Below are 25,982 nucleotides of genomic sequence, written 5' to 3' on the forward strand. Positions count from 1 at the left end.
CGGCGGGCGGGGCGCGGCGGCGTCACCGGCCCGGGGCCTCCCCGCGGCCCCGAGAGCGGGCGGCGAACGGGAAGCTCCGGCCGCACAACGGACGGCTGGGAGGCACGGCCCGCTTCCCAAAGTGCCGGGGAACCCTGCGAGCCAGCACACTTCTAGGGTTAGGGCTTGCTTTTCTCCAAAGCGGCTGCGAAACGAGAAAAACCCGGGTGGAAGTCTGTTAACAAAGTCCAGCGGTGTAAAACATCGACAGCAAGCTGCTGCTAGGGATTAGCTAACATGTCTGTCATCGTCCCCGCATGGAAATGATGTCATCCATGTAATTAGGGTGTGCAAATAGGTCAATATACAATCAGAAAAAACGTGAACTATTATGTAATGAAAACTCAGAGGAAAACATAATGTACGAGACACACATGAAGTGGGCTCTAAGCTCAGACTGAGTTAAGGGAGAAGTGCAGCAGATCTCATGTCAATCAACGATTACACTTCTTTTAATCGCTTTTTTACAGAAGATACAAGGATATATAAATGTCTTATAGGAGAGCAATCTAACTACATTACCAACCTACCTACCCTTCACGATTACTGGCTTCCTCCCCATGCACTTTATTCTGTTCTTATACTTGTACTGCAGCAAGAAGAGCACAGAAACCTTTACTCCTCCAGCCATAAGAACCAAACCTATAGCAGTTACTTTCCATGACTTTTATCACTTTTCTCATTTTAAACTTATTCAAAGAGAAGCAGCTTGTACTTCTTTCAGCTGAAAAAAAGGCAGGACAAGGGGGAGCAGAAATTAGCAGCTCACAGTGCAAAATGAATATAAAATCCACACAACAGTAATCAGTCTGCAAGTGATGAAACGTGAACTCTGGTTTCATTAAATCTGTGTGTGAAACAGGAACAATCACAGACAAAGATGTTTTCATTTTCTCTGAAAGCATCAACAAATGTATCACAGCTGCAGAACTTCCTGTTTGAGGTCCTCCATTAGAATTCTGTCTTGCTTGAAATTTCATATTATTCATAACTCAGTCGAAAACAATCCTTTATTTTTTTATGTCAAGTTGGGAGCAGTAGGAAAGAATACACAAAACTCATCCACAGGGATAAAAAAAAGTAACAAAATAATTTTGACAGTATTTAGAAAATGTTTGATCTATAAAATGCAATGATCCAGAAGGCCTGCCCTAGTACACTACTTCACAGGGCAAGCAGCATGTACCAAGTGTCTTTTAGGTCCTTGATATCCTTAGGAGACCACGGATACGTCTAACGAGAGCTTGAATAAACGTGTACCGTGAGCGAACCTTGGAATATAAACCTTCAATGTCCAGAAGCTTCTTCTGCAGAGATTCACCAAAGCTGTTTGTCGCTTCAATCTGAAGCTGAGAAAGAGAAATGCCAGCTTATCATCCACTGCCTGTCAAACCCTTCACAGTGATTTATTCTCTGACCTGCTTTCCAAAGAATGGGTTTCTCTGACTTCTCTAATAAGTACTACTTACTCTATTTTAAGAATTATTGGTTACAATTCAGCTTCTTCACTCAGAGTCATACAAACACATCTTCCAAATAAAATTTTCCTAGTCCTTTAAGGACTCTTTAGATAAAGAGCCTCTGTGCACCAACATTTTAAAATTAATGTGTATGTAAAGAGTCACTGAATTAACTACATTTTAAGCATTTTACCAAGATGATACTATCACTTTGCTTTTGAACAAGTAAAATAAATGACAGATGCCTCATCAAAAAACACAGAGTAACTTTTCTTACAGTTCTAGATCTTATAAAGGTACTTGAGACTGCTGTTTTGAAGAACAGTTTTTTTCTGCAGTCATAGAAATGCCAGTGGGATTTACTAATAATTTTTTTTTACTGACATCTCTGCATCAAATTTACACAAACTATTAAATTTCTGTGTAAGTGGAAATTACTTCTACCACTCACATTTTATAGTCTCTTCAGTTCCTGTTACCCTTTTAATCTCACTTCTCTATAACCTAGCTGAAGCTGACCTGTAGGGAACAGTTAGATCACAGAAAACTGAGAAACATGCCCTCATATTGCAGGTCTTTCAAGGATATCTGTTGATTTTAGAAAGCTGTTATTAAAAACACTGGTTGGTAAAAGAAAAAGAATGATTACTCTGTTTTGTAAGTATAGCTCATATTTTACTTAACTCTTCATATTAAGATTCAAAGATACATGCACAGCAGCAAAAGTGCCATCTGTATCACAGTATTTTCCAAAACAATTTTGTAATGCTTCACTAATCCTAAATTAAGTTCTATGCTCTTGGTGTTACTGCAGGTTGTTCAGAAGTAGGAAAACAACAGTCAGACTGCTCCCAATAGCTGCATGGCAGCCAGGAGCATTCTGTACCCTGCAGCAGACTGTCACATCTCACCTGTTCTATATCATGCTGGCTCACTCGATTCAGTCCACTACTGAAATCCAAGCCTGGCTCTGAACCAAAGGAATCTGGCAATAAAAAACAAGATGTTAAAATTATGTTGGCTGCTCCACACTTATCTCTGTATCAAGTCATATAATAAATTTAAAACAGTGTTACAATTTGATCTGAAAGTAAACTTATGCATTAGAAATTACACTATTTTTTTACTTAAATGATTTAGAGAAAATACATAAAGAGTGAGTCATAAATATTTTGATCACATAACATGGCACTTTAAGCAAAGGACTCTTCTACAAATCCACTCTCCCTGATTTCCTTCCATTTCTTTCTTCTTTTAAAAGACAAAGTTCAACAAACTTAAAATCCTCTGGTGAATCTGGTGGCTATAATTCCAAAAATATTTTTAAAATCACCAATATTAACTTTATTTCTTAATTTCATCTTAGAGTATATTGAAATATTTTCCTATAAACCATTTTGGATCACTTATCTGATTGTATTAGCTGAACTTCAGTTAGTCTGAAGAGCAGAAATAAAAAACCAATTACTTTTACTTTCCTTTGGAGGTTATATGTAATACACAAAACCCAGAAGTCTGTGAGTAAACAATATCAGTATTGCCAATTCTCCAGTGGACTATCCAAAGGTGTGCCAAATCCAAACAAAATCTCTTTAATTAAGTATAAAAGGCGAGATACTAATAGTAGGAAATCAGTTTTACAGCTACCCATCAGAAGTTATTCAAAGGTGTTTTGATGTTTGAGATATTTTACCTTGCAGCCTTCCTTTCTTAAATGACATCCTAGAGGACAGCAGCGGGTCTTGGGAGTCAGTGGGTGTGCAGTGCAGTAGGTAGTGTTCCAGATGGCGCCAAAGAATGAAGAGACATATTTCTATGATATCTGCACATACATCTCAGTGAAGGACCCCAATCTGGTTGTCTTTGGATTGTACATTTACTGTATGAGCATATTTACACACTTGGAAACAGCTGAAAATGTCAGCTCAACCACCTGTCACCTCCTCCACTGCCACAGCCCAGTAATGGATGGCTCACACTCACTGTCCTCATCACCCTGCAGAGCCTCAATTCAGCCCTCAGGAGGAGAGCTGGAGTGCTCATATGGTTTGCAAAGGTACCTCAGCTGCACCACAGTAAATTAAAGCTGAGGTTACAAAGCCGGGGATGGCAGTAACACTTCAGGTGACAACAGCAAAGTGTGCAAGAGCATATCTTTCCTAAGGGTGGTTGCAGAGGAAAATTCTGATCTGTTGAAGACAATTTGTTTGTGCATGACTGGTTATTTCCATAGATTTACTGGTGTTTATGAGATTCATGTTTATGCACGGTTGGCTGTAAGACTAGAAAACCCTGTTATGACAGGCACATCAAAATTATTTTTCAAAGTATTTCTTCCACCACACTTGGATATGTGTGAATGTTTAGGGGATCTGGACACTAAAATTGAGCTGGGCTGTAACAATTCCTTTATAAGCATGTTGCAGAAAGTCCTAGCTGGGTTCAAAATGGGAATTACTAACTTGAAAGTCCTTACATTCTGGCAATAGCAGAGCAATAACCTCCTAACTTAATTCTCAGTATTTCAAATTTACTTTTTGCAAAAAAATTTTGTTCAAAGTGGTCAGAAATCCTGGTAAAAAAATCTGTTTCTATCTCTGATTTTCTGCATCATCACCTTGAGGGTCATTTCAATTTCAGAAGGATACAGGAACAGAGGGAGAGCAACTTGGCTCGGTTATTTATTAGTTTCACCAGGCGCCGCCTTGCCAATACATATTTTTGGGAAGTGGAAATCTTGTCAACCCCAGCTGGCATAACTGACTGACACAACTGTTATGGGAAGAGAGAAACAGAAAGACTGTAGCAAATCACAGAACATCAAGAGAATTAAGCAAATAAAATTACTTATTAATTTCTAGAACTTTCTTGTAAGCTACTATTTCTTTAAAATCTTGCTCGCTATTTTTAATTTGCATAACCTTGCTGACAAAAAAATGGAAAAATTAAACCCATTTCCAAGCAACTACAATGAAAATCACAACTTTTACAAAGTTAAGCCAAATATTTTCCTGAAAATTTGAGATCACTCGTTATATGGACCCCCTTCACCAACAGTAGAAAAGAATATGCAGAAGAAATGGAACTACATGCTCATCAAAGATGCTTTGGAGCCTTTGCTACAGCTGTGTCCAAGTTACTACAATACAGAAACTATGGAGTCAGAAGAACAATTACCTCTTTTATTTCATCTGGTGGCAGTTGCTCCACATTTTGCAGTTTGTTAACACTCTGACGATGGCTGTCATAGTAACTGAAGAAATCATTAGTGCTCTGTTTCAGCAGGTAAACAATAATGCCCAGGCCAGGCAAGTGCCAATATGGGATCACTGGTGCTTGTGTATCTAGATGAGATGTTGAAGATCAGAAAACAAAACTAAGAAACCCCAAGAAATCAATAAGCTATGCTCTCTGTCAATAACCTAGTGAAAGACAGGAAAGCACTGACAAGTATATTTTGCACTTGTGTTAGAAGTAACATAAATATAAGTCTAGGCAAAAAGTTCTCTGACTGCAGTATTAAAAGGCAGGACTAGTACACTATTACTAGTGCAGTACTGAGTACAACATATGAAATGTAACTAGAAGACTTACTATTTACATATTTTAGCCATTCGACTGCATAATAACACAGTGTAAACTCTTGCCATGTGTTATAATAGAGCTCAAACCAGCATCAAAAGACATCTTACATGTCATAAATGAGGTCCTAGTTTAAAATAATGTAATCCAGTAGATGCTTAAAAAAAAGAAATCTTGACCTTCCCCTGTCTTGTGCTACTTATTAACATACACACGTTTCTTTACTGACATATATTCTGAGGCTGTGAATGAAAAAACAGTTTGTTTGTTTTAATTAGGATTAGTTTCCTGATTTGGCTTTAGTGCAAGGTTGAACAAGCATGGATTTTAGAATGAGAGAGTGAGCAGCTACAGGATTGGTATAAAGTGACTTAAAGAGTAGGTGAAACTACAGCCTTCAGTTTGTTATTTTCTAGTAGCCCAAATGTCACATTGTTCAGGTTCATGCACCAGCAAGTCAAAAATCTCACCCTGCCGAGGCCCATCTCGGTTGGTTGACTCTGACAGGCTGGGAGTAAACAGACAAACAGTGTGCTGGAAACTGGGAGCGCTTTGCAACATCAGTGACTCACAGTATTCCATCACATTTGCACAGATCTGCCAACAAAGGGGAAAAAAAGAAAAAGACAGCATGTCAATTACAGTAGCTACAGGCTTTGGAGCATTAAATTTTACATGGACAAATGTCAGTGAACAACATGCTTTGTATCTCTCTTCTCACCAGAACATGATGATTCTATTTTATTATCAGACTCCCTTCTACTGCAAGTCTAAGACTTGCAACTTTGCCTCTTTCCCAAAACCTGCTAGCTAAAATTTTTGGATAATTTTAAGTCCCCTTTGGCTCTAAGTTAGTGTTAGCCCTCTATACACAGCTTTCGTTTTGAAAATTTCTCATCAATTTAAGCCTTCAAAATTCACAGAGTTTGTACACAAAATCAGGTTTCTAGCCTGTTTCTAATGCAAATGTAAGTAAATACATTTTCAAGGGTTACTTTAAATAAAACATGGACTCCTATACCACATAGTGTAGAGCATTACCACTATCATATGAAATTATGATAACTAAACAAATCTGCACAGCGGGTAAAATGTTGAGACTGAAAGTTCTGGCATCTTGTATCCTTACCTGTTGCATGGCCAACTCAATTTCATCCCTCCTGTTCACTCTGTCTCCTGCTGAGTTATCATCTTGCAGCTTGAACTGACGTAGCCTCTCTGATCCTCCAAACCGACTCAGCAGTCCTAAGCACTGGCGCTGTTGTAAGAAATGAACATCTAAATTACCATCTTAACAAATGAAGTGCATATTTCTTTTCACTTCAGTGATTCATGTCCCTTAAAACACAGTATTAAGAAAGCAATGCAGATTTTTAGCCCTTTGTAAACAAAATCTAAGTTTTTAGTTTTAACTTATCTTGATTTAATTTAGAAATTAATGGCACCTTAAAAGACTGCCAATGAGAAATGAGTGCAATTCACAAGTGCACAACTTCTCTTGTGTCTCTTGCAGACTATTATACAGAATACCATCAATGATAGTTTAGGTTTAGCCATTCCCACCCCAAGAGCACCTTTACCTATAGAGACAAACAAAATCTGAAGATAATTACGGTAAAAGTAGAGTACAAAAACTAATTCAGTAACAAAAGAACCACTAGCATGTCTGATACTCCAAATTGTTGAGCTGGAGACATGCTTGTGGCCAAAGCGGTAACAGACTGTTTCTGCATTACTTTTCATGCTTTGGTGTTGGCTTCAAATTTTTCTCTTCACATAAGTCCTAAGCCAGGAAGGGAAACAAAGTCCCTGATGCAACCCTGATGTTTCCAAATGTTCTCTCTTCTACTGGACAGGGAAGTGTGGAGAGACACCAAAAAACAGACCACCAAAACCCCATCCCACTCCCACAAAAAAGAACCTCTAACTACCACACATTCTTCTTGATGCTGGAAAATCTCTCTTTCCCAACTGCTATTATTCTAAGTGAGAAAACAGGAAGAAACACATCTAGATAGCAAATTCTAAAAGGACATGGGTTCATATATATTCAAATATATGAATATATTACCTGAAATCGCCCTATGTGTCCTTGTAGCTCCATCTGTGTCCCTTCATTAACATCCATGTCCAGTTCATTTAACACTCCTGATAAAAGATACAGCCATTAAATAACTGTTTGGTTTTCTTTTTTAAAAAAATTTATGCAGCATTTAAATACAAGCATTGATCAGAAATACTTCAGTTAAGCATTCAACTTGCATCTTGCTATTTTTTGAGCAAAACATGCAGATATGAATGCAGCTACCAGGTGATACCTGAGAGCACATAGCTTAGTGTTCTAAGGGGGGGCAAGGAGGAAGAGAGGCTGGCATGGAAGTTACAGCTGTTGTACAAAGCTCTGTATACTGGAAGCAAAGAAGCACCTTGGTTTAACCTACAGCTCTGCACTCCCTTCTACTGTAGTCAGACATCACTCCTGAACAAAGAAAACCATTAAATCAAAATAGAGAAGTTATTCTGAACTGGTAAGCTCGCAGAAGAAACCACTGTATCTATCACAATCATTATTAGCCTTTTGTGAAGGTAAGTCACCCAAGAGAAATGGAAATATGCTAATCTGTAGTGCTTCCCCCTCGGGAAACTTTATGTTTTAAATCAATAAAAACAGAAAAGACATTTTAAAAAATGGGTATGCAAACAATTTTCTATCTTAATTTCCTCATTTACAAAATTTATTGAATAAAAATTGTTTTTTGAAGATACCACAGATACTTTGAGCATTTCTATTTGCAAGTTACCTCCAAGACAAAAAGTACTTAGTGTGAGGTAGCATGATGAAAATAAAATGGAAAGTCAGATACACATGGGAAAGAGCACTATGTCTACGGTAAATCCACCATATTTACTTCAAGAGAAATTACTTAGCATTTCTTTGTTTTTCTCAGAGCTCTGCAAGTCAAAAGGAAAAAAAACTGTCATGGATATTCTCTTCTGTCTTACTGTTTCTTTACAGAAAACAAAGCCTGAGATAGGGTTGAGACTTCAAAACTGCAGTTCCTACCAGGCAATGCTGCCTTGCTGATTATTCCTGTCAGGAAGGCCAGCTCCTGGAGAGATCCAACGCTTACATCTTGACACCTCAGGATCGCCTGGATAGTATCTGAATGGGAAATTAGGAACTGCAAAACCTGCACCACAAGAAAGAAAGAAAGAGAAAATATGAATGACTCAGAATTTAACAGTGAGCAGAGACGAAGCAATGCTTCTGATGAATTTTAGAAGACTGTGTACCAGTGAGGATGAAAAAAAAAACCAACCCCACAACTTAGAGAAAAGGCATATATAATTTCTTTGAATGAGCAATAGTAATGGTACTATTTGCTTTGGAACTTACCTGTCCTGCTGCTTGCAAGTGTTGTGCCATGCTGGATGTGAGGATCACTTGGCACAGCTGAAGAGCTGGAAGAAGAATCTGGCGATAACGTTCCACTGGAGCAGGAATGAAGACTGGGGGATCTCTCATTGCATACATTCTCCTGAGGTTTAAAAAGAAGGGAGGAAAAAAAAGATCAAGAGTGCAAGAAGAGCGAAGTCCACTAGTGAGGCTGAGCCTCAGCCTACAATCACTCAAGAACCTAAAAACATCCATATTTCAATAAGAGGGCTGGATCTGAACTGAGTTTATATTGGAAAAACAACAGATTTATGATACACAGCTGCTGCCAGACATTTTATTTAAGCTGAGAAAATTACTTCTTTGTATTATGCTACACTAAACCAGATAGCTTTGTTGCAGAAATACGATATCTGGTTACTGATATACAAAATTAGGTATTCTCAAATATTTTAGGAAAAGTTGTGCTTAATTCTAAAGCAACTGTTAAATACAGTTTTCCACAAATGTCCTGTAGGTTCTATACAATCTTATTATGCCTAATTGCAGCTTTCAAATAGTTTACCTTGTCTAAGTCTTAACTTTTTCCAAAGAGTTTAAATTCCCAGTGTGCCACTAAGAACTGTAAGTTTAAAACAGGGACCAAGGCTTGAAATCCACCCAGGTAATTTCCCCTAAACATGTAATTTCCTTCTCTGAGACCTTCTCTCAATCACCTCACAATGACTAATGTGGCAACACATCAAGAAACTTACCAAGCAATATATAACTCTGAATATTTTTTTTTTTAAAACATGTCATAAAATATTCTTGAAATAGCATTTAGTTCACTGCTCTCTCAATGCTTTATGATGGAGGACAAACTTTGCACTTCAACAGCTGCAAAGCCTCTGAAATAAGTTTACAGTGTAAGCTGTTTTTAAAATATTACATTATAAATTATTTAATAATAACACATTAATAATTTTTATCTGAGGCATAAAATAAATTTTTAGGTAGTCTAAGTACTTAGCATGAAAGTAAAACCTCACACTCACATCTGAAATTTTCCTCTCAATGAAAGGTACCTTTAAACTGAACTGATAGGTTTAATAAACATGCACACAAAGAATAAACCCACAAATCATTACTCAAAAATCATGAGGCTATAAAAAGATGTGATGTACTTCCAGGAAGACTGTATTATGTTTTCACCATCAGGCAGGGAAGCAACACTTACCCCTGATGGTCTGTTTCGGGTCGCATGTCAAACACTAGGCACTGCGCCAGCCGCACAATCACGCCAGACCGCAACAGCTCTAATGCACCTTGCTGGCTTTTGGCTACTCGAGTGAGGAACGCCTACACAAGAGTAGAGAAGGTTAGGTTTTGGAGATGCACAATGAAACTTATTATGTCTACTTTCTCATTTGATTTTAGCACCATTTCAAATATATTATTTTAGTAAAATATCCTTAAGGAATACCTTCAGTGCAGGTAGCTCAGTGTGCAGCTGCAGTGCAGCTGAAGATTTCGCTCTGGGTGGCTGGAGCCCCAGGGCAAGAGCCTGTGAACTGCCCATCTTTTGCAAAACAAAGGGCATGAGGGACGTGGGGCACTAGCCAGGGGACCTGACATTCAGAGACACGAAGGAGACACTCAGCTGGAAGACCCCAGACTGACTCAGAGACTGTTGAGGGTATAAAACCCCAGGGGTTCCTTTGTTCAGGATCTCTCCTCAGAGACACCAGCTCAAGCTCTTATTCTGTTGTTGCACCATGATTAAATAATTTTAAAGATCCAGATATCTGAGACTGCCGTGGGAAACCTGGGTCAAACCAGCAAGGAAACCTGGTCTCTCTGTATGAGTGTGGTGAGGGTAGGAAGTCGAATGGGACACCCATCAGTGTGCTACTGCGAAGGGACTTTGATCTCAATGGTTAAAATCCCTGGTGGTGCAAGTGTGACTGCTAGAGTGCTCTTGAATGGTCAGACAGGAAAGCTTCCTTAACAATATCTCTGAGTACAATCAATGCAAAGTCTAGACAAACAACTTTTGCTAAAAAGTAAAATTAAAAAATAAAGACCAATTATAAAAATAAAGATTCTGGTAATACAAAATAATTTCTGAAGTACTGTTACCATTTTGGACTCATAGGTGTACAACGCCTTAAGCAAAGGGGGCTGAGGTGTGAGCAAGCTCTGAAGAGCCAGATCATCATCAGCCAGGCTATCCACAAGCACCTTCAGGTAGCCACTATTGGAGAGATACAACAGCCACTGCTGCTGCTTATCTACTGAAACAATGTGATCGAGTAAAGCCAATGCCAGCATCTGGGATGAGGGAAGAAAAACAAACAAATCAAAACAGAATTAAACCTATAAGATCAATGAGATTTTTAATAAATACCTAGATATGTGAAATGTTAAGAAGTTTCTTCTAATAGCTTCTTATAAGCAGACTGCATTCCTTCTCTACAATTGCAACCATTTATGTGAAAAATATTTTAAGATTTCTTGATGCTAGTATTGTATGAGCCAGTTACCTTTCTCAACTATTCTTCTAAAAAAAGTATAGATCTTGTTGACCAATAACTAAGGCAAAATATTTTAATGAAGTACTGCCTCAAGCACAATTATGATTTAAAACTACTTTGCCTTCTGACTAGATTCTCAGCTACTGACTACTTTCAGAAATTACTTTGTCATGAAGTAATACCTTCCCAAGGTAAGCCCATGACTTAAAAATACTAACAAACAACTGTCAGAGAGGTCCCTGCCTACATCTTTTGCAGCACAGCTTTCTACCCTTACTTTTAAACAATAAGACACATAGCCTTGTTGAGAAAAAAGTAAATGTGCATGTATGGCTCTTCTTCCAGCAGCTTGAAGGATGAGTGGGATGACAGAAACATGAAACTGATCCAGTATCTACAGAAATGTTCTAGTTCTACCTCATGAAACTTCCCATCTCTGCACAGAAGATGTTCTTTAAAACAAACAGAACAGTAATTTTAAAAGAATAGATTCATTTACCCGGCCTATCTCATGGCCATCACAAGCATCACGACAGACCACCTCCATCAGAGCTGCCCCATAACTCTCAATAGTTGCCATGTTTTCCCGTTGCAATTTACTAAATACATCTTCAGGAGCTGTCAAATGTTCCCACATAGTTTTTTTAGCTGTAAAAAGCAAATAAAACAAAAAAATTAAAATATTCAAAGAAAGGCACACTTTAGCATTAGCTTAGCTACAGCTGATGCTACACTGTTCAGAGCATTCTCTCTACACCTTGCAACAGAAATGCCCGTACAATGGTCAAGGATTTTTAAGTGAACTTCAAATGTTCTACAAATCTACCCTCCCTTGAATAACACAAAGACTAGCCAGAGCAAAAAGTGTGGGCCTGTATACATACATCACACTTGTAAACAGTCTGCTTAAAATAATTCAAATGTTCAGTACTTGTTATAAACTAATAGGCCTAAAACTGGAAGTGTTCAAGGCCAGGTTGGATGAGGCTTTGAACAACCTGGCCTGGTGTCCCTGCTCAAGGCAGGGGGTTAGAATGAGATGATTTTAAAGGTCCCTTCCAACCCAAACCATCCTAGGATTCTATGAATTTTCACTGGGACCAAAGCATTCAGTCTGAGCTAAATTAACAAGGTGACTTAAATGGGAGAGAATGAAAACAAAATCAGTCATACACTTCAAAGGGGTCATAACAAATTCATAGTTTGTCTTTTTTCTTTTCCTACTGTAGCTCAAAACACAGACCAAGTAAGTCTGCATGCAGGTACTAGATCCAGGATTTTTTGTCAATCCTTGTCTGAGCTCTAAATAATTATTAGAACCATTAACAATTCAAGTATTTTAACCATTCACAGAGATAATGTGATATTTACCATAAGCACTGTCAGATAAATAGCAGCTTTGGTTGGCTTATTTTTTGCTTACTTTTTTAGGAGGTGGTGGCGGTGGGGTGTTTGTGAAGCTTTTGTGTTTGTTTTGGGGATCTTCAGACAAAGGAACTGAAAGGGTTCTATGAAATCCTTGGCGTTTGTTTTGAGGTTTCTTTGTGTGGTTGGTGTTTCGTGCTTTTTTTGCTTTGGAATTTGTTTTGCTGTTTTGAGTTTTTTGTTTGTTTTTTTTTTTAATAGGATTACTATGGTATGAGTGTACATAAAGATGTGAAGGCATAAGCAATTTATTTGAGAGGTTCTTGGAGGAAGATGTTTTCCATCTATTTCCAGAACACAACCCAGCTTGCAGAAACTGTACCCACCAGGGTTTAAGAACAACTTATTTTTTTCTCTTTTCCAAATACAGCTGGACTATACCTGCTTCTAAAGTGTCTGGTTCATCTGGTCTCTGGGCAATCTGCAAATAATAAAGCAGTGATCCATAAAGGTGTGTCCTCACTCTCTGGAAGCCTCCACCTGTTAACAAGAAACATTCATAATTAAAACCAAACAAATGTGAATTCCGTAACACCATCTTCCACTGGCACTTAATTTAACTTTCCCATGGCAGTGCTGGCAGAAAGAAATAAAACAACTGGATTCCTTAAGGTTAAGTTCTACTGTTTGCATAAAAGTGTATTTGTGACTACATTCACCAAGTTTATGCTGTACCAAAAGAATGCCAATATTAAATTCTCTTTACATTCATCTCCATGGTTCTCTTCTGTTTGTTTTTCAGATTTTTTTTAAAAAAGAGTTTGCTAATTTCTTTTTGTTATTAACATCACACCTATACTAATCATGTAAGAGCCACCTGACTGTCACAAAAATCTTCTCTACTACTTCAGCAGTATCTGAAAGCAGCTCAGCCCATCTTTTTATTCTTTGCAGTTGGAATTCATGTACACACACCCCACAAAAGTTAACACACCTGTTTTCAAAATGAAATCCAGCAGCTTTTTTAAGATGATGTGGAGGGAGGAGTCACCAATGGAAGCAAAACCCATGGATATGCTCTGAGAGCCAGGTGATGAGGTAAAAGAACTATCCAGCATCAAGGCATATTGGGACTGTCCTGCCATAGGGAGTGCAAGTGGCTGTTTCTGCTCCGTTTTCACAGACTGGCTCAGGTGGGCAGTCAGGGTGAACACAGCCCCTGCCACCACTGGCATCAACTCCTGAGCTGCATCATCATCAAGGATCTTAATACAGAAGTAGAAAGAAGAAAAAAAAAAAAAGAAAAAGAAAAAAAAATGTTCAAAAGTGTCTGATTTCAGGAGTTATTAAAGCAATTAGGTTAGCCTCTCACAACTATTTAATTCATGCATGCATAAAGATTTCATTAACATGACAGTAATTAAAACACGTTAAAATCAGTATTGTCAGAAACTTGTTTAGAAACCCGAGTTGAACATATTTTAATTGAGAAGACCATTAGCCTTCTGGGGTTTTTTTTACATAAATCACGGGCAGGCTGATAATCAAATCTGGATGGCAGAAAGGGAAGAAATCTGTTGACATTTGAGATGCTGTATTAGTAAAATATCTAAACCTAAGTTAGAGAAAGAACAACTGGTACCTTCCTTGCTATACAGCTATTTTATTACTATTAAAAATGTGAAGGTACTATTTAAAAAACCCGAAGGGTTGAGCATCAAAGAAGCATTAAGACAATGTACAAAAACACTAACAAGAAATCTGCATGTATTGTTTTTATTCACTATTATTTAGAAAGTAAATCTGGTGCTTTTATCACTAATAATAAAGGATCTTTCCTTTTAAGCAATATAGTAATTTTGAACAGTAGTTCAATTATTTTCAATAGACAGTAACAATTTTTTTCCTCAGCTTCACAAAAGTCTTCACCAAGGTGTCACAGAAAAATTAAGCTTGGAATTTCCTCTTTGTAATGATTTCAGGAAAGAAATTTCTTCAGCTAGTGAAGGCCTTCCTTATTTCCTGGGTTTTTTTTAAATTTAGTTAAAATAAAATCAAAACCATCATTCCACTAAAAATAGGTAAGTTTTAGGTAATTCCTACAGAAAAAAATAATGGAAGTAACAAAAAAAATTCAAAAATGTTACTTTTTTTCTTGAAAATATATAACTTTTTTTTTAATATATATATGTATATATATATATATTCCTCAGAACAAAACTCTTTTAATCAGAACTACAAATCATGTAACTCTCACAAAAAGCAAAAAAATAATAATGTCCCAGCAGATTAAAAAATTCAATGATTCTTCATTAAATTTTGCCTTTTAGAATGGATGGGTCAGTAGTAACTGCCTAGTCTGTTTCAAAAATTATTACGAAAATTCAGCAGTAAAACACCTATACTTTTAAGACAAACTTTCACACTTCCAAAAGCTTTTCTAATTGTAGAATCTTTCATTTTTCTACCATGAAGCTTTATTCAGCTCTTTAGTTTTTCAAAAGCAGCAGCAGTAGGATTTGCAGTGAGATGTCTAAACACAGTAAATTAGCAAATGCAGCAGTTTGCCTTCAGCCTTCAATAAATTCTTCTTGTTTCCCATCAATGCAGGCTGTTTCTTTTTCACGTGCCTTTTCCAGACTACCATCATGCTGGATGATACTGAAATGCCTCTGAAATCTGTTGATATATGGTTCACAGTTGAATGGTAACTATGCAATAATACAGAGTATCCCCTCTGTCCACAGAGCATTCAACCTCAGCATAGCAGCAATCAAAAAACTAAAAACAATACTAATGGCAGACAAAGTCATTTTGGATTACAATCAAAATTGCAGCACTTTCACATAAAAAGATGCAGCAACAAAGTTCAAGGAGAGGGTTGATTTCCAGCAGAACACTACCTTGTCATGCACATCCTGCAACAGATCCCGGATAATCAGTTGCCTGTCCTCAGCCTGTATGAGATCCTGGGGGCAGGCAGTGAGTATGATTTCCACCAGCTGTCTCCATGACTCCAGAGCATGCTTCTTGGCATGGAGGCATTGCAGCATCTTGTTCCGCTCCACTACGTACTGCAGGATAGTGTTGATCTCCTGAAAACCCACCACAAAGAAACTCAATTACAATGTGCTAAAAGAAATTCATGGCAAAGACAGACTTCAAGATGAAAATTTTATCTATTAGTAGTAGTCTTCAGAATAAAATGTTAAGTCTTCAGCCTACTAGAAACAAGATGCTATTACTGCTTTAACAAAGTAGCCCATTCCATTTCTGAGCTGCTTTTCACAGGGCAGACATCATGAATGTCTACATATCATAGGAAAAAAAATTGACCAGGAAAATTCTTTTCTAGCATTTTAAAATCTAAACAAAAACAACTATAAAAAATCTATTTGTGCCTTTTTTCCTGTTTCACCTGAGTAATTTATCCTTTAACCTTTGCATCCATTTAACCAATTTCAACTTAATTTAAAAGAGAGCAGGAAACTCAGAAAATAACCAATCTTCAAGTTCACTGAAACTACATCTGTGTAGAAAAAAGTAGAAATAAATCAGCATCCCCTGTGAGAGAAAGGAAAAATGATCTTGTCTATAAGGTGAACACACTGTACTTGTCAACAGCCAATCTTGACATCAGTGTATAACTGCTTTCTGTACGGTGGAGTGGGAGCTGCAATTGTTAGCACTAATGGGGAGGGAAGAGGTTAAAGAAAAAAACACAGATTCCAGGCCAGTTGTATAGAGAACAGTATGGTAAGAAGTACAGTTTTGGGGTTTTTGTCTTCAGGAATTACTCACTCAAATCCACAATCTTTTGTAGTAAAGCTTACTGCTTGTCAGGGTAAGAAATCCACCAAGAGCAACAACAAACAGTAGTTAACTTTTTCTGTACTTACCTCCATAAGTAAAGGTCTCTGGCCTATTGCTGCCATTCCTTGAAGGGCATTGACTTCAGCAACCAGAACTCTGTGAACATACTGAAATTGAAAATGAAACTTTAATGATGATATGGTTTAACCTAGCAGATAGGTAAAGACAACACAGTAAGTCACTCACTGCCCCAGTGGGGTAAGGGACAGAATTGGTGGAAAAACAATGTAAAATTTGTGGCTTGAGTTAAAGACAGTTTAATAGGACAGTAAAGGAAAGCTGGGGGGGAGTAATACAATATTTAGAATAATACAAACAAGGGATGCACAAATGCAATTGCTTACTACCTGCCAACCACCTCTCAGCCAGCTCCTGAGCAGCAGCCCACAGCCAGCTCCCCTCTCAGTTTATACACTGAGCATGATACCATATGGTATGGAACTTTGGCAAGTTTTGGGTCAGCTGTCCTGGCTGCATCTCCTCCCAGCTTCCTGTGCCCACAGCCTGCTCACTGGTGGGTGGTTTGAGAAGCTGCAAAGTCCTTCTCTATATAAATATTGCTTAGGAACAACTAAAGGATCAAAGTGTTAGGAACATTATTCTCAGCCTAAATCCAAAACACTATACTATACCAGCTACTATAAAGAAAATTAATGGTATTTGAGCCAAAACTAGGACAAGTGACAAAGGAGATGTATTTGGACCTCCTAAAAGAATTTAGGACATGGCTACATAATGACAGATGCAACAGATGGACTGGGATTCAAACAAGTTTTACTCACTTTTAGGGGTCACAATTTTTTCAGGACTATTTATAATACACTTGTCAAATACTCATTACAATGTGACACAATCTTAAGTAAAGCCTCCAAGAACTCCTGTATTACACAACGTTGCACATGTAATCGTGTACACATATGTAGTGCTAGGTAGTTATGTACCAGCAACCAAAGAAATATATATCTGAAATATACACCTTTAATGTAAAAACAAGCTTCAAAGTAGTATTAACAAACTGATTTTATTATTATTATTATTATTATATAAAATAGCACATGTATACTTGAAAACAAAGACCCATACTAACCTTGACGTTGCAGACCACTTGTCCACGTGAATTCTTGTGCTCACAATTAGCAATGACTTGCTCAATTTGAGCCCAGTCAAAAAAATCCAGCTGTAAAGGCTCTGGAATGTCCTGACTGAAGTCAATTGAATCCAGGATATTTAAGATCTTTCTGCGTACTGGAAATGCAAATCAATTCAAATTGTATTCAGAAGTATCAAGGGGAACCCAAAAAATTAAGAAAAAGAGCCTAATTTACCTTTGTAAATCTAGATCTTTATCTTAATGTGCAAAGTTTCAAAAGAAAGCATTAAATCTTCAGAAAGTGCTATCAATCTATATAACAGGCTTAAAAATATTTTTTAAGGCCTTACATTCTTAAGATGCCTTATATTGTATAGTTCCCCTGTTATACATGCATTTCATCCAATATTTACAAACACAAGACTAATTTCTTCTCCTTAATTAAACAAGGCTGGTTTTCAATTATAACATTGCGGTCTTTTGTTGAGAAACCATAAGGAATTTGAATTTATTTATTTATGTGGGACTTGCATTCTTTTCCATGAAAATACAAATGTGTTCAGCCTTAGCAACAGTCTCACTGTTTCTACTTGTTAGCAATAAATTTGATAGACTGCCACTCTCTCATTTCATCCTTGCTCAGATACTCAAACACACTCTTGAAACTGCCTTTCCAGTTCAGTGATTTTCACTCACTCCAAGCATCTGTATCGAGGTTCTTTATTTTTTTCCCCACACTAAATACAATTATTTCATATACTGCTGCTGTTTAGAACACCTACTACTTTCTTTTCCAAAGTGTCCTTTCTGGAGATGGCTCTCCTGCCTGTTCAGAAGCAGGTACACTTTACTGATAAATAATCAACAGCTGTAACACTTACCTTTGGAAGCAGTGTCAAAGTGGAGAAATCCACTGACTGATCGACTTTCATCTTCCATCCCTCCTTCACCATCAGCTGAAGATAATAAAACATACTAAATAAATTACAAAGAACAAATCTAAATGACAAATATGACCTACTCTATTAATAGTTAAAGATAGAGGACAGTGATAAACCAATAAACCTTTCACATTAAAGTCTTTAATATAATAATATGGACTTGAACTGTTAATCAAATGAAAACGATACTTATCTGAAAAAAGCTATCCAATTATTGTATACAGATTAGAAAATACTAGAAATGCCTAAATAGACATCCCACTTTCCAGTATGAATAATGCAGCTGGATGGACACCATGAAAAGAGTAGTGTTTCTGAACACAGTTTCCCAGTCAGATCCCCGCAAGGATGAAGTGAGTGTTCAGGCTGATAAACGTAAGGGAAAACACCATGCTGCAGTAGCCTGTTAAAGTATCTTCCCTTTATTCCACTTTCTCCATGTAAAAAGCTTTATTGCCATCTGGTTCTATTTTTCTTGACTTACTTCTAGCCTGTTCTAAAACTCTGAAATCTTGTCTTTTTATTTAACATTGCATTTTACACCATACTGGGATGAAATACCACTTCTGTGATGCTATAATGTTAAAAGTAAAATTTACCTATAGCTACTATCTCCTGTGAGAGAGGTTTGAGAGCTTGTGACAGACATTAATACTGAGAACTTTGTCTAAAACTGTTTACCATGGAAGACCCTCCACCTTCTCTGTATTGTAATGATTCTGAATGGCAGCTCAAAATAAATTATTCTACAATTTAATTATTTTTTTCAATATCCCTCCTATCTCATAAACTGTTTTTAATTTTTCTATCAGCAATGAACAAAATGATGCCATGATTTCATTCACTTTGGAGTCTACAACCACCATCATCTTTCTTCCCATATCTCCAGTGGCAATTCGACACCTGATACCACAAATGAACTGTCACAAGGTTATGAAGGAAAGAATTCAAATGAAATCTCTGATTCTCCATTTATTCCAGCCTATTTACCCTCACCATAAGTTCCCCTTACCCAGGTATGGTTTCACAGGCATGTCATCGAGCAGCAGATGCAACAGTCTCTGTGTGTGGGAGCGCTGGCGGTTCAGCGATGTCACTCGCATTTCTATAGCTGCAGTCTTCATTAGCCAAGACATCTGGTTGAGTGTTGAAATCTCATGCTCTGGATGGGGATAAGGCAATGATTATAAAACTAAGCATAAATAATATTACTTACTCCAAGGAAAGCATTTTTCACTTGAGAAAGCTTGTAGAGGATGTCATTAGTTGTTACTCGCTTGCCAATTGTTTATGGGACCTAAAGGCTGAGATCTGACAAAAGACAATAAATGAACATGTGGTTATTCTGAAAACAAATCATACACATACCTGCAATAAGCATATACACATACACAAGAGAACTGGATACAACCTGTTAGAACAGTCATTTTGAAGAATGCTGTGCTTCATGAGTTAATAGGGTCAGTTACAATTTCAGTGAAAATAACCAAACATTTACCTAAGTGAACCACAGCTTTAATCAAAATTGCTGAGACTGGAACATGGGTCTCCTAGAATCTTCCTAAATCCATCTAATTTGGATTCCTAAGCTATACAAGAATCATCTAAAGCACTTTATACATGCTAGACACATGTACTTGAATGCTAAGTTTACTGTCATTGAACAAATGACTGATGGTCAAGCATCTGATAAAGTACATTTATGCAGTTTAAGACACTTGAAAAATATTGATTTGAAATATAAAACATATCTACTAGCTTAAAAATACTTTATTTAAAGAAAGGGGTGATGGGCAGTTACAACCATCAGCTTTATATTCCCTTACTTTTTTATAACACTCTTACTTTTCAATTTATTTTTTTTTCCTGTATCATGATCTAACAAGACTACAATAATTGCATTAGGATGTGGTTCTGGAGACTTGGTGCATTCCAAAGCTAACACTCTTTCCCAAAAGTTCAGTACCAATAATCTGAACTTCTTAAGTAGGGAGAGTTCAATTTTAGCAGAATTAAAGTATTAGCAGAGCCTGCAATCAATTCCATTTAATAATGCTACCTGTGTTTCTTCTTTCATTCCTAGTAAGTCAAAAAATGCATTGAATTTAACCATGCACAATCTTATAATAGAATAAAAATTACCTTTGATAGAAAATGGCAAGTACTGAAGCTGAGTGAATAAGAAATCCTGACTGGTCCTCAGATATCTCATTGTTGGACCTGAAGTGTCTGAGCATGCACACAACTGATAGATCACCTGACAATCAAAAACAGTAGATATCCATGTATGGACTTTATTTTTAAAACAAACCAACCACCAAATCAAAAGAAGCATAATACTCTTCTACTGCTCAAACAATATTACCAGTATTTACAGTAAGTGTTCTGTCAACTTTCTTCAAAGTTGAACATATTATTTGTAACAGATGTTGAATTATGATACTAAAGGACTACCAGCATGTGGATGACCACAATGGCTATTTGTTCACAACATGACAATAGATGAGCCTGTTTGTTCAGCTCACTTAAAAATGAGTCTTTTTCTGTCTGCATGTCCACCAAGACAGGAAATGTAAAAAATTTTCCCTGCTTCTACAGAATTGCCTTTTGCTTTTAATAATGTTTAAAATCCTTTCTAGAGCCCATGGATTTCCAACAAGATACAAGTGTGTAATCATATGATTCTATGATTCAAGTGCACACATCAGCTACTTTGCATGTCTCTCTAACTCGGCTGTCTCCCCACATGACCCTCTCTGCCACACATATGTACATATGCTCACGGCTACAGAAAAAAGCAGAAGAGAATTTCATTGGCTTACTTGGAATTTTATGTTATTTGCTGTCATACTACACTTTTGAAATTTTTTTAAAAAATTAAAAATTGGCATATGGACTTAACTGGCAATGGACTTAAAGGCTGAGCAAAAATACTTAGATTTATTTTTATAAGTATGTCCTAATTCCAAGTTTCTGACATGAGTGCAGATCCTTTGATTTCTATGATGCTACAATATATTATTTTAAACAGAAGGTAAAATAGGAAGAATTCAATGTCTGTAAAAAACTGGCATATTCATTTCAAAAATGAAACCTTTATCAGAGTCATCAACCATCTGTGCTCACCAACCAAGAAGTAGCTAATTTTACTTAGAGTCCACTTTCAGAATATGCCAACAGAAAATATGGTGAATACCTGGTAACAGAGTTCTGCAAGATGGGGAGATTCCCGAACTGCTGTAGGCCCATTCCTTGTTTCCGTACCCTTCTCCAGTATGTTCAAAATAGCATGAAGGCAAGTCCGTGGGCAACCCAAGACACCTGGAAAGAGAAAAATAACTTGACATTCTGAATCTTACTTTCCTCCATAGCCCATATAGGTCAAGTACACAGAAACTGAGAACCTAAATTGTTCAGATACCCTGTGCTACACAATCCTGCTCCACAGAGCTGCAGCAAAAACATCTGGCAAAGTTTTATCACCATTACTTAATTTCAAAGCAGGAACCATGTCTCAGCAAAAACCTAATGAAAATGCTTATAGTTAGTCTGTGGGCTTTTGAGATGCTAGTGAATCAATATGAATTCTTGCTTTTACACTTTTAAGCAAAGAGCCATTTGACAATTTCAAAGAACAGCTTTAAAAAATGTAAAAATTTCTGTCTTATTTTACAAATACAACAATTATATGACTAATTTCCTAAAGTTACCTGATACTGTGACCAAGGGGAATAGAGAAGAGGTTTTAACACAGAAGTTAATATCCTGTCTTTTTGCATTCTTCCTTTAGCCAATTAAATCAACACAGAAAGAGGTCCTGAAGCAGTAAAAGCATCAATAACCAGAGTTCTTACAGGGGAAATAATCTTCTCTGTTCCAACATGTATAATTTATGCTTTAGCAGGAAATTATTATCTTGAGGTAAATGTCTTAGGGTCATTATTTCTTCACATTATTAACAAGATAATTGAAAGACGTGGGCACGGTCTGTCACACCCTTGAGACAGATTTCCTCATCACTGACCTAACATATGATACCCTCTAAAATTGTGTGGGTGCAGATTACCTGTATTGTGTAACTACTGAATTTCACAATATCTGAAGAAGTAAAATTCAGGTCCTATCTACCCTTCATTTAGAACTATGGAGAACTAAAAACTGCTAAGCCATAGTGTCCAATACAAACCTAAAGATAATGAGAAGTATTCTTCTCAAAAAATTAAAAGCAAATTACTGAATGTTTCTTCAAACTTGTTTATATAAAACATCCTTCAAAACAGTTTGAGAAATAACCTTGTATTTCAGACTGGAAGGGACACCACAACATCTCAAAACCAAACTACTGCTAGCTATGGTATCAGACCATTGTTCATGCCTTTAGACAGTTTGGTCTTGAAAATTTCCAAACATGAAGACTGCATGACCTCTATAGCCAACCTGCTTCACTGTCCTCTGGCAATAAAATTTCTCCTCTATCCAAATTGAGCCTCTCTTGTTTTATTTTATGCCCATTGCCTCTCATCTTCCTGCCACACTCCTCTGAAGAGTCTGGTTTTATCCTGTCATTTATGTCTTTGCAGGTGTTCAAAGATTTCTATTAGATCCCCTCAAAGCCTTTCTCTTTTCCAGACTTCCCTCAGCTTCTCCTCAAAGGCTGAGTAATCCAGCTCCTGACCATCTCTGCTGGACTTGCTCAGTCTGTTCTGTAAAGTACCAAGTAGAAACTGAGGAGGCAAACAAGACACATACTAACACACTATTATTCCCACCAATTCAACTTTAAAGCAGCAGGAGTGATATTTCTAAAGTTTGCATCTATATATACATACATAATTAATATATTTATATATTTCTAGCACTAGAATGAAAGTATACATGTTCTGAAAGGTTTTCCTCTGCAACATTCAAGAACAAAACTGGTTTTCTTTCCTATAAATAATTTTAAACAGGATTTTGAGGAAGGACAGAACAATAGCCAAGAAGCAGAACTAGTTCAAAGCGATTTTATGTTTTTCAGGTTCATATGCTGTCAATATGTAGGTACTATTTGGATCATCAAATAAACTTCTTTGTACTAGGGACACAACTACGCTGTATTAAACAGTAAATAAATTAATGTTTCACTTCTAAATTATCATTTATCCACACAATTCTAATTTCAAGTCTGTTCCAAAATCCAACTTAAACAAAGAAACAAAGAATCAAATCCTAAAGTTGTTTAAATGCTGCATTTGAATATTAATACATCTTTTCATGTAGCTTTTGAGGATTTGAACAAGGCCTGTTGTTTTATTCTTAAACTGAAGAGGAACTGCTTTTCCCCATGAATTTCCCAATAAATATTCTCAGTGTTGTTAACAGAACTGATTAAATGGCAGATCAACCTCTGCTCTTCATACCTGGATCTTGCAAATTTGTGGTGCTGACAGGTTTCTTCAGTTCAAATCCCAAGAGATACAGAGCTAGGCTGGGAGGACTGCACTCAAGAGAGGTGATAAGGAGATTCAGAATATGGATCCTTGTTTCATGATGGATTTGTGCCCGCTTCTTTTCTGGCTCCAGCTCTTGATTAGGAAAAAAAAAAAAAGAAAAAGGAGAAAAAGCAGATATGGTGGCTAATTAAGTAAAAAAATCCATCTAATAGAATAATCTTTCGTGTCTTCTAGTTAAATACAAGGATGTTGAGGGATCAATTTATATTACTGCAAAGAGATACAAAAACAAAATTCCAAATTACTGTTAATACAGCTGTAAAGCAATCCAAAGCAACGTTAAATACTTGTCTTCTGAAAAGAGACTCAGTTTGGATTTGGCTCATCAAACTGTGGACATATTTTACCAAAACAGGTGCTTTTCATTCTGTTAAAGGTCCAATTCCATAGAAAACAGGGGAAGATTGTTTCCTGACTTAAAAGCATTTTTACACTTCTTTCATTAATTTGATTCCATGCAGAAGACAACTGTTCAAGCCATTTTAAGAAGCCTTATACATACCCTCATCTGGATTAATTAATTCTTCTGCATCTTCATTGTCTAAACATTCCACAAATCCAGCCATCAGCTTCTGGCTAACACTCTGTATTCAACAATAGAAGGATGGAAATGAAGCCAATTTTAAGAGTACTAAACCAAACATTTTTCATAATTCCCTTTATGTAAGTTGACAGAACTTCTAGACAAAAATTATATAGCCTACTTAATAAGTAAGAGTTAAGAGTCACAGCTGTTCTATGAGGTTAGCAATTAGCCAATGAACAGAAAAATGTTACATACGCTAAATTATTATCACAGATTGAAGACTGTGAAGTCCCTATCTCAAAGAATATTGCCCTTTTTCTTCTTGAAAACATTCATGATTTTGTTTTTTTCAATTAATGAAGTAATTGTTTTTCCAATGCCACAGTGAAAGATGTTTTATGTGTGGGTAGAGATAAAACAAAACAGTCTTAATGTAGTTGACCTAGAAACCTATCCTTTAAATAAACATTATGAAGCCCCAGTACTTCTCCATTGGTTTGGAGATTCAAAGAATCTTTCAGATTCAAAGAAACAGAGACTTACCTGATCATGTGTGAAATCACCAACTAGTTTTATCTGGATGTTGGAATTATCAGAAATACAGCACAAAATCTTGGCACTTTCAAAAGCGAGTTCAGGATTGCTGTTTCCATGGTAAAGATACCTTTAAAGACACAAGATTATAGCAACAAAGTTGTTGAGAATTTAACTTTTTCAAGATGGTAATGCACAGATAAGACATTGAACAACATTTAGAACTAAAATATTTACAAATCAAATTACATGAGATAACACTAATGCTTCAAACAAAATTTCCCTCCATATGAAACACTGAATGGTCCCCCATTGGGACAGATGTGTAGGCTGAGTAGGGATAACAACCTTTCCTGGAATTTTTATCATTCTTTTTATCCACAATCTACATTAAATGCTACTGCATAAATTAAAACAACTGCTAGTAGGCATTTAATACAGTAAATAATGGACAATACCGTAAAACATGGCCAATTACTAAATTCATTTAACTTTCCCACTCTGTGACAACCAAAGTCTGGGGCAAAATGAAATTATATGCAAGGGAATCATTGATCATAAGGTAGACAGAAAGAAATCCTGAGAGGGGGGAAATTCAGAAAGAAAAACTATAAATACAGATCCCAATCTTGCACTATTCAATCACAGATCATACCACCTGTGAAGACATCTTCCCTCACCAAAAAAAGTTTCATGAGATGCTCTATGTAAAGAGGAGCACTGGCTAGTGAAACCAGTGAAAAGATCCAGGATCCAAACACTTCTGTGCCTCCAAAACTCCTCCCTTCTCAGAACTTTGGACATACCTAGCAATATTCACCACATGATCTGCCTTTTTAGTGCGAGGATTGATTCCTTGAAGCAGCTGCTCCAGTGGTGTGACAATAAGGGAAAGGTGGCTCTCCCGCAACAGATCCATAAAAATATTTTCCTTCTGTAGGGTTAAGTTTAGAAGTGCAAGGCAATACTGTACAGCTTTCTCTAAATGCTTCTTCCCTGCAATGCACAAAGAACATGAGAAATAAAAAGGAGCAGCTAAATAAACCACTTTCATAAATGTCATTCATCAAGCCTTTCACCAAGAAAAAAAAACTGTCAGTTGTTCACCAGTAGGAAAACTTCCCCCAAAATACGATTTTTGCATACAAGAGATACAACATCAAGCTA

The 25,982-nt window shown here is 36.8% G+C and overlaps 1 protein-coding gene across 1 annotated transcript in view; it reads right to left on the reverse strand.

The window, feature by feature from the left end:
- Positions 1-464: 464 nt before the first annotated feature.
- The window catches only part of NUP205 (nucleoporin 205), a 45,903-nt gene continuing 20,385 nt past the window's right edge, over positions 465-25,982 (reverse strand). The window contains exons 18-43 of the mRNA XM_015629011.3: positions 25,622-25,811; positions 24,825-24,945; positions 24,258-24,339; positions 23,663-23,827; positions 21,460-21,584; positions 20,406-20,520; positions 19,276-19,425; positions 18,204-18,278; positions 17,320-17,477; positions 16,259-16,339; positions 15,263-15,454; positions 13,354-13,624; positions 12,801-12,899; positions 11,494-11,642; positions 10,600-10,791; positions 9,698-9,819; positions 8,479-8,620; positions 8,146-8,272; positions 7,153-7,229; positions 6,211-6,339; positions 5,552-5,678; positions 4,677-4,843; positions 4,148-4,271; positions 3,193-3,321; positions 2,411-2,484; positions 465-1,388 (exon numbers count right to left, since the gene is read on the reverse strand). Of these exons, the coding sequence (XP_015484497.1) occupies positions 1,236-1,388; positions 2,411-2,484; positions 3,193-3,321; positions 4,148-4,271; positions 4,677-4,843; positions 5,552-5,678; positions 6,211-6,339; positions 7,153-7,229; positions 8,146-8,272; positions 8,479-8,620; positions 9,698-9,819; positions 10,600-10,791; positions 11,494-11,642; positions 12,801-12,899; positions 13,354-13,624; positions 15,263-15,454; positions 16,259-16,339; positions 17,320-17,477; positions 18,204-18,278; positions 19,276-19,425; positions 20,406-20,520; positions 21,460-21,584; positions 23,663-23,827; positions 24,258-24,339; positions 24,825-24,945; positions 25,622-25,811 (3,536 nt within the window). The 3' untranslated portion in view covers positions 465-1,235. The remainder of the gene's footprint in view (positions 1,389-2,410; positions 2,485-3,192; positions 3,322-4,147; positions 4,272-4,676; positions 4,844-5,551; positions 5,679-6,210; positions 6,340-7,152; positions 7,230-8,145; positions 8,273-8,478; positions 8,621-9,697; positions 9,820-10,599; positions 10,792-11,493; positions 11,643-12,800; positions 12,900-13,353; positions 13,625-15,262; positions 15,455-16,258; positions 16,340-17,319; positions 17,478-18,203; positions 18,279-19,275; positions 19,426-20,405; positions 20,521-21,459; positions 21,585-23,662; positions 23,828-24,257; positions 24,340-24,824; positions 24,946-25,621; positions 25,812-25,982) is intronic.

The sequence above is a fragment of the Parus major genome, chromosome 1A (genome assembly GCF_001522545.3).
Source record: "Parus major isolate Abel chromosome 1A, Parus_major1.1, whole genome shotgun sequence".
Taxonomy (NCBI): domain Eukaryota; kingdom Metazoa; phylum Chordata; class Aves; order Passeriformes; family Paridae; genus Parus; species Parus major.